The 9,016-nt window shown below is 40.2% G+C and overlaps 1 protein-coding gene across 1 annotated transcript; it reads right to left on the reverse strand.

Annotated features, from left to right (window-relative positions):
* Positions 1 to 1,009: 1,009 nt before the first annotated feature.
* Positions 1,010 to 2,042, reverse strand: LOC101001594 (centromere protein M). The gene has a single exon (XM_009186391.4). It carries the CDS (start codon positions 1,874 to 1,876, stop codon positions 1,334 to 1,336), a length of 543 nt encoding a protein of 180 aa, XP_009184655.2. The 5' UTR covers positions 1,877 to 2,042; the 3' UTR covers positions 1,010 to 1,333.
* Positions 2,043 to 9,016: the final 6,974 nt, after the last annotated feature.

Raw genomic sequence — 9,016 nt, forward strand, 5'->3', positions numbered from 1 at the left:
ATCTAATCACCTCTCACCAGGCCCCACCTCCAACAATGGGAATCACATTTCAACATGAGATTTGGAAGTGACAAACATCCAAACCATATCACACTTGGGGAAATAGGAAATCAAATGAAAAGTTAAAATAAAGTTTAATAAATGCAATTTATTCAGCAAAGATTTATTGAGCTCATATTACATGGAAAGAGGTCAATTTCTCTTGAGTTACATAGGCTGCATGAAAGTATAGTGGATACTGGAACACATTCAGAGTTCTACTAAGCAGGAAAAAGAGAAGCTGATGCACTGCAGGCAATCAGTCCACTACAGGGCAGTAACTTCAAAGTTATAATGGACTTCTTTCACCAATGATCCCGAGTAAAACAAGACAAGACACTTCTGACACTACAGAAAAGACTATTTCTCTAGGAAGATAAACTAAGACACCGCATTGAGTTGTTCAAGTCCGCAGGGTATTAAGGGAGGCTAAGGAGGATGGACTCCTAGAAGAAAAAAAGAGGCCATTCCATTAAAGAGAGAGGAAAGCACTTTCTCTTCAAGTGGGGTATGAGAGAGAAAGAACTTGCCTACCTGAGAGATGACAGTAATGAAAAAAACAAAATAAAAAAAGAGACAGAATGCAAGAAAAAAGCCCTCAAGGCTTCTGGCCTAGGAAGCTACTCTCTCTAGAGTATTGTTGGCTGCTAGGCATTCTATGGTTAAAACATTACCTTGTATAAGGCTCACAGTGAAGCTGAGAGACTGGGACTCAGGCTCTTTTTTCTATTGATATCTGTACCTTTTAAAATATAGTTTTCTGCATATACAACCAAAGCAGGTGATAATTTATTGTTGTTTTTTCAAATGGCTTTATTAAGGTATAATTTAAATACAATAAAATTTATCAATTTTAAGTTTACAATTTGACGAGTTTTGAAAATATAAAGTCGTGTATTAAGTACTACCACCAAGATACAAACTTTTTAACTCGCCCAAAAAGGTTCCCTTGCATCCCTTTGCTAAGCACTTTTTTTTTTTTTTTTTTTTTTTAGTCACAGACCTTTTATTCGAAGGAAACCTTAAATGGAGATGTAACACGCCAGCTACTTAAAGACACAAGGCTCTGCAAGAGTGAGTGTGGGAGTGGGAGGGGGCTGGAGTCCCACCAGCTGGGCCCCCTCGCTGCTTCTGCCTAGCTCTCCCTGCTGGAGCACAGGTACTACAGGGAACCTTCCGAACCACTGGAGGCTGAGCCTGGGCCTGTCAAGCCCTGACTGGACATCCTCAACAGAGAATGTTTATGGAGTCAGCACGAAGCCATGGGGAGAGGCAGCCCAGGGGCCAGTCGCCCTCACAGGTCCTCCAGGGAGGGGCCCTCAGAGCTTCTCAGCAGGGACAGCAGGTTCAGAGCTGTGACACCGGGCACGTGGCCAGCGCAGATCTGCAGCACGCGCACCAGGCGCGGCGCCATGGTGGCCCGAAAGCCTTCCACCTCCAGGTCACAGTAGAGCAGGGGGCTTTGGTAGGTGTGGGCCAGCTTCACCACGGTGTGCCGGTGAATGCTGCAGTGGCTCTCCCGCCCAGCACCTGTGGCGAGGAAACACACCTTCCCCAAGAAGAAGCTGGCATCCACATGGCGCAGGGACTCCTCGGTGTTCTGGAGGCTGTATTTGCTGTGAAGATTAACCACAAACACGATCAGGTCAATTCGTGGCCGATTCACACTGGAGGGCAAAAGGAGGGACTTTGCCAAGTGGACCTTCAGCTCGGAGGCGCAGTCCTCCTTGAGCATCGAGTCCGCCAGCTGCTGCAGAAGAGCATCCTCTGTGCCTACCAGCAAGATGGTGGCCGTGTTCAGGCTGGGCAGCTTGTCCAGAGGCCTCAACACCGACATCACAGCCTCAAGGCCGACCGCCGCTCCTGCTGTGCGCGCCGATCTTTTAAACCGCCCTGAGTCCCCCTAAGCACTCTTTTTACAGTTTGGCCTTTGGCTGGGCATGGTGGTTCACGCCAGTAATCCCAGCAGTTTGAAAGGCCATGGCGGGTGGATCACTTGAGGTCAGGAGTTCGAGCCCAGCCTGGCCAACATGGCAAAATCCCATCTCTTCAAAAAAAAAAAAAAAAAGGAAAATTAGCTCAGAGTGGTGATGCGCTCCTGTAGTCCCAGCTACCCAGGAGACTGAGGCACGGGAATCGCTTGAACCCAGGAGGTGGAGGTTGCAGTTAGCTGAGATTGCACCACTGCACTTCAGTCTGGGTGACAGAGTGAGACCCTGCCTCAAAAATAAACAAACAAACAAATAAATAATAAATATAAGTGGCCTCTGCCATCCTCAACTGCATGAGTGGACTCTGATTACTGTTAGATTGCACCAAAAATGGTAATCTCATGCCACTTGCTAGTCATTGGTTCAGGAATTAATATGAAAATCTAAGTAATTCTGGCCTAAGAGAAGATGACTATAGACTTCTAGGAAAGAAAAATCATCCTCTTCTGGTCCTGACAGAGTAACTGATGCTAGACTAGGTATTTAATCATAAACAAAAACTGAACAAAACTTGTGAAAGAACTATTTTCAGAGTTTAGACAACAGGTAGTGTAGGACTGTGTTTCCTTTGTTTACCCCCAGATTCTACCCTAAGGAACTGTCTGGATCACAAAGTGGAGAAGTGTAAGCCAAGCAGGGAAGACTCATCTACAGAACTGTTGAAGTGGAGATCAGAGTTTGGGAGGCTAAGCAGCTGAAATTTGTGAGGCAGACCACCAGAGAGAAGGCAAGAGAACTAAGCAGAAAACACGATTGTTTTAAATATCTCAACATAATGAAATGGGGAAAGGATAGTCTTTTCAACAAATAATGCTGGAAAAATTCAATATCCATATGCAAAATAACAGTAATAATAACCGTTGTCAACATTTACTACAAATCCTACTGCTACATGATACTTTTTTTTATTATTATTATACTTTAAGTTCTAGGGTACATGTGCATAACATGCAGGTTTGTTACATATGTATACTTGTGCCATGCTGCTGTGCTGCACCCATCAACTCATCAGCACCCATCAACTCGTCATTTACATCAGGTATAACTCCCAATGCAATCCCTCCCCCCTCCCCCCTCCCCATGATAGGCCTCGGTGTGTGATGTTCCCCTTCCCGAGTCCAAGTGATCTCATTGTTCAGTTCCCACCTATGAGTGAGAACATGCGGTGTTTGGTTTTCTGTTCTTGTGATAGTTTGCTAAGAATGATGGTTTCCAGCTGCATCCATGTCCCTACAAAGGACACAAACTCATCCTTTTTTATGGCTGCATAGTATTCCATGGTGTATATGTGCCACATTTTCTTCATCCAGTCTGTCACTGATGGACATTTGGGTTGATTCCAAGTCTTTGCTATTGTGAATAGTGCCGCAATAAACATACGTGTGCATGTGTCTTTATAGCAGCATGATTTATAATTTACAAGAAAAAAACAAACAACCCCATCAAAAAGTGGGCAGAGGATATGAACAGACATTTCTCAAAAGAAGACATTCATACAGCCAACAGACACATGAAAAAATGCTCATCATCACTGGCCATCAGAGAAATGCAAATCAAAACCACAATGAGATACCATCTCACACCAGTTAGAATGGCGATCATTAAAAAGTCAGGAAACAACAGGTGCTGGAGAGGATGTGGAGAAATAGGAACACTTTTACACTGTTGGTAGGATTGTAAACTAGTTCAACCATTATGGAAAACAGTATGGGGATTCCTCAAAGATCTAGAACTAGATGTACCATATGACCCAGCCATCCCAGTACTGGGTATATACCCAAAGGATTATAAATCATGCTACATGATTCTTAATGCAGAATAAATAAGCATACTGCCTATAAGATCAGGAAGAAACTAGGTCACCTTCTATGTAACATCATAATTAATAAGTGTCCTAGCTAGTACAATTGGCAAGAAAACAATTGCAAACAAGTAAACTGTCCTTATAGATATTACTACATAAAAAGAAAATTCTACAGAATGCACAGAAAACTACTAGAACTAATGAGTGAATTTAGCAAGAGTGCAGGATGCAAAGCCAACATACAAATATAGTTCTATATGCTAAAAACAAAATAACTTTAAAAAGAAATTTAATAAAATATATACCTTATGAAAATATCAAGAAAATACAAATTACTTAGGTAATAGAAATATGGGCCAACGTGGCAAAATCCTATCTCTACTAAAAATACAAAAACTAGCCAGGCATGGTGGCAGATACCTATAATCCCAGCTACTCAGGAGGCTGAGGCAGGAGAATTGCTTGAATGTGGGGCGTGGAGGTTGCAGTGAGCCAAGATCATGCCACTTCACTCCAGCCTGGGTGAAAGAGCAAAACTCCATCTCAAAAAAAAGAAAAAAAAAGAAAAGAAAAGAAATATAAGCAAAATCTGGGCACTGAAACTGTAAAATAATGTTGCGATAAATTAAAGAAAATGTATATAGAAAAATATACCATGTTTGTGGTTAGGGGATTTAATATTTTTAAGATATCAATTCTTTATAGACACATAGATTCAAAACAATACCAAGCAAAGTTCCAGGAAGATTTTTGGAGAAATTGACAAGGGAATCCTAAAATCGATACAGAAACACAAAAGAGCCAGAGTAGCAAAAACAATTTTAAAAATAAGAAACAACGTTGGAAGGCTTGCATAGTTAATATGAAGACTTATTCCAAACCTGCATTAATAAGGACAGTATGCTACTTACAGATCAGTGGAACAAAAATAGGTATATTGTTAAAACACAACTGTTTTAAACAAATATCTCAAGGTAATACAAAGGGGAAAAAATAGTCTTTTCAACAAATGATGTTGGAAAATTTGAATATCCAGATGCAAAATAATCATAATCATAATAATCAAAATAATAATAATCTCTGCTATCTAACATCAAATACAAAAATAAATTTATAAACATGTCAGCATAAAGGCTTGCATAAAAATATTTTTTTAATTTTTATAAAAAAGGTTTTCTTTTCTTATACTTTAAGTTCTAGGGTACATGTGCACAACGTGCAGGTTTGTTACATATGTATACATGTGCCATGTTGGTGTGCTGCACCCATCAACTCGTCAGCACGCATCAACTCGTCATTTATATCAGTTATAACTCCCAATGCCATCCCTTCTCCCTCCCCCCTCCCCATAATAGGCCCCAGTGTGTGATGTTCCCCTTCCCATGTCCAAGTGATCTCACTGTTCAATTCCCACCTATGAGTGAGAACATGCGGTGTTTGGTTTTCTGTTCTTGCGAAAGTTTGCTGAGAATGATGATTTCCAGCTGCATCCATGTCCCTACAAAGGACACAAACTCATCCTTTCTTATGGCTGCATAGTATTCCATGGTGTATATTTGCCACATTTTCTTAATCCAGTGTGTCACTAATGGACACTTGGGTTGATTCCAAGTCTTTGCTATTGTGAATAGTGCCACAATAAACATACGTGTGCATGTGTCTTTATAGCAGCATGATTTATAATCCTTTGGGTATATACCCAGTAATGTGGTGGCTGGGTCATATGGTATTTCTAGTTCTAGATCCTTAAGGAATCGCCATACTGTTTTCCACAATGGTTGAACAAGTTTACAATCCCACCAACAGTGTAAATGTGTTCCTATTTCTCCACATCCTCTTCAGCACCTGTTGTTTCCAGACATTTTAATGATTGCCATTCTAAGTGCTGTGAGATGGTATCTCATTGTGGTTTTGATTTGCATTTCTCTGATGGCCAGTGATAATGAGCATTTTTTCATGTGTCTGTTGGCTGTATGAATGTCTTCTTTGGAGAAATATCTGTTCATATACTTTGCCCACTTTTTGATGGGGTTGTTTGTTTTCTTCTTGTAAATTTGTTTGAGTTCATGTAAGTTCTGGATATTAACCCTTTGTCAGGTGAGTAGATTGCAAAACTTTTCTCCCATTCTGTAGGTTGCCTGTTCACTCTGATGGTAGTTTCTTTTGCGGGGCAGAAGCTCTTTAGTTTAACTAGATCCCATTTGTCAATTTTGGCTTTTGTTGCCATTGCTTTTGGTGTTTTAGACGTGAAGTCCTTACCCATGCCTATGTCCTGAATGGTATTACCTAGGTTTTCTTCTAGGGTTTTTATGGTTTTAGATCTCACATTTAAGTCTCTAATCCATCTTGAATTAATTTTTGTATAAAGAGTAAGGAAAGGATCCAGTTTCAGCTTTCTACTTGTGGCTAGCCAATTTTCCCAGCACCATTTATTAAATAGGGAATCCTTTCCCCATTTCTTGTTTTTCTCAGGTTTGTCAAAGATCAGATGGCTGTAGATGTGTGGTATGATTTCTGAGGACTCTGTTCTGTTCCATTGGTCTATATCTCTGTTTTGGTACCAGTACCATGCTGTTTTGGTTACTGTAGCCTTGTAGTATAGTTTGAAGTCAGGTAGCCTGATGCCTCCAGCTTTGTTCTTTTGACTTAGGATTGTCTTGGAGATGCGGGCTCTTTTTTGGTTCCATATGAACTTTAAAGTAGTTTTTTCCAATTCTGTGAAGAAAGTCATTGGTAGCTTGATGGGATGGCATTGAATCTATAAATTACCTTGGGCAGTATGGCCATTTTCACGATATTGATTCTTCCTATCCATGAGCATGCTATGTTCTTCCATTTGTTTGTGTCCTCTTTTATTTCACTGAGCAGTGGTTTGTAGTTCTCCTTGAAGAGGTCCTTTACATCCCTTGTAAGTTGTATTCCTAGGTATTTTATTCTCTTTGAAGCAATTGTGAATGGAAGTTCATTCATGATTTGGCTCTCTGTTTGTCTGTTATTGGTGTATAAGAATGCTTGTAATTTTTGCACATTGATTTTGTATCCTGAGACTTTGCTGAAGTTGCTTATCAGCTTAAGGAGATTTTGGGCTGAGATGATGGGGTTTTCTAAATATACAATCATGTCATCTGCAAACAGGGACAATTTGATTTCTTCTTTTCTTAACTGAATACGCTTTATTTCTTTCTCTTGCCTGATTACCCTAGCTAGAACTTCCAACACTATGTTGAATAGGAGTGGTGAGAAAGGGCATCCCTGTCTTGTGCCAGTTTTTAAGGGGAATGCTTCCAGTTTTTGCCCATTCAGTATGATATTGGCTGTGGGTTTGTCATAAATAGCTGTTATTATTTTGAGAAATGTTCCATCAATACCGAATTTATTGAGAGTTTCTAGCATGAAGGGCTGTTGAATTTTGTCAAAGGCCTTTTCTGCATCTATTGAGATAATCATGTGGTTTTAGTCTTTGGTTCTGTTTATATGCTGGATTACGTTTATTGATTTGCATATGTTGAACCAGCCTTTCATCCCAGGGATGAAGCCCACTTGATCATGGTGGATAAGCTTTTTGATGTGCTGCTGGATTCGGTTTGCCAGTATTTTATTGAGGATTTGTGCATCAATGTTCATCAGGGATATTGGTCTAAAATTCTCTTTTTTTGTTGTGTCTCTGCCAGGTTTTGGTATCAGGATGATGTTGGCTTCATAAAATGAGTTAGGGAGGATTCCCTCTTTTTCCCATTATTATTATGTGGGAGTCTAAGTCTCTTTTTAAGTCTCTAAGGACTTGCTTTATGAATCTGGGTGCTCCTGTATTGGGTGCATATATATTTAGGATAGTTAGCTCTTCCTGTTGAATTGACCCCTTTGCCATTATGTAATGGCCTTCTTTGTCTCTTTTGATCTTTGATGGTTTAAAATCTGTTTTGTCAGAGACTAGGATTGCAACCCCTGCTTTTTTTTGTTCTCCATTTGCTTGGTAGATCTTCCTCCATCCCTTTATTTTGAGCCTATATGTGTCTTGCATGTGAGAAGGGTCTCCTGAATACAGCAAACTGATGGGTCTTGACTCTTTATTCAATTTACCAGTCTGTTTCTTTGAATTGGACCATTTAGTCCATTTATATTTAAGGTTAATATTGTTATGTGTGAACTTCATTCTGTCATTGTGATGTTAGCTAATTATTTTACTCATTAGTTGATGTAGTTTTTTCCTAGCATCGATGGTCTTTACATTTTGGCATGTTTTTTGCAATGGCTGGTACTGGTTGTTCCTTTCTATGTTTAGTGCTTCCTTCAGGGTCTCTTGTTGGCAGGCCTGGTGGTGACAAAATCTCTAAGCATTTGCTTGTCTGTAAAGGATTTTATTTCTCCTTCACTCATGAAACTTAGTTTGGCTGGATATGAAATTCTGGGTTGAAAATTCTTTTCTTTAAGAATGTTGAATATTGGCCCACACTCTCTTCTGGCTTGTAGAGTTTCTGCCGAGAGTTCTGCTGTTAGTCTGATGGGCTTCCCTTTGTGGGTAACCTGACCTTTCTCTCTGGCTGCCCTTAACTTTTTTTCCTTCAACTTTGGTGAATCTGACAATTATGTGTCTTGGAGTTCCTCTTCTCGAGGAGTATCTTTGTGGTGTTATCTGTATTTCCTGAATTTGAATGTTGGCCTGCCTTAGTAGGTTGGGGAAGTTCTCCTGGATGATATCATGCAGAGTGTTTTCCAACTTGGTTCCATTTTCCCCCTCACTTTCAGGCACACCAATCAGATGTAGATTTGGTCTTTTCACATAATCCCATATTTCTTGGAGGCTTTGCTCATTTCTTTTTCCTCCTTTTTTTCTAGACTTCTCTTTTTGCTTCATTTCATTCATTTGATCTTCAATCACTGATACTCTTTCTCCCAGTTGATCGAGATGATTACTGAAGCCTGTGCATTTGTCATGCAGTTCTCATGTCATGGTTTTCATCTCTGTCAGGTCGTTTATGGACTTCTCTGCTTTGGTTATTCTAGTTATCCATTAATCAAATTTTTTTTCAAGGTTTTTAGTTTCTTTGTGCTGGTTACGTAGTTCCTCCTTTAGCTCTGAGAAGGTTGATCGACTGAAGCCTTCTTCTCTCAACTTGTCAAAGTCATTCTCCGTCCAGCTTTGATCTGTTGCTGGCGATGAGCTGCGTTCCTTTGGAGGGGA

The sequence above is a fragment of the Papio anubis genome, chromosome 12, assembly GCF_008728515.1.
Source record: "Papio anubis isolate 15944 chromosome 12, Panubis1.0, whole genome shotgun sequence".
Classification (NCBI taxonomy): domain Eukaryota; kingdom Metazoa; phylum Chordata; class Mammalia; order Primates; family Cercopithecidae; genus Papio; species Papio anubis.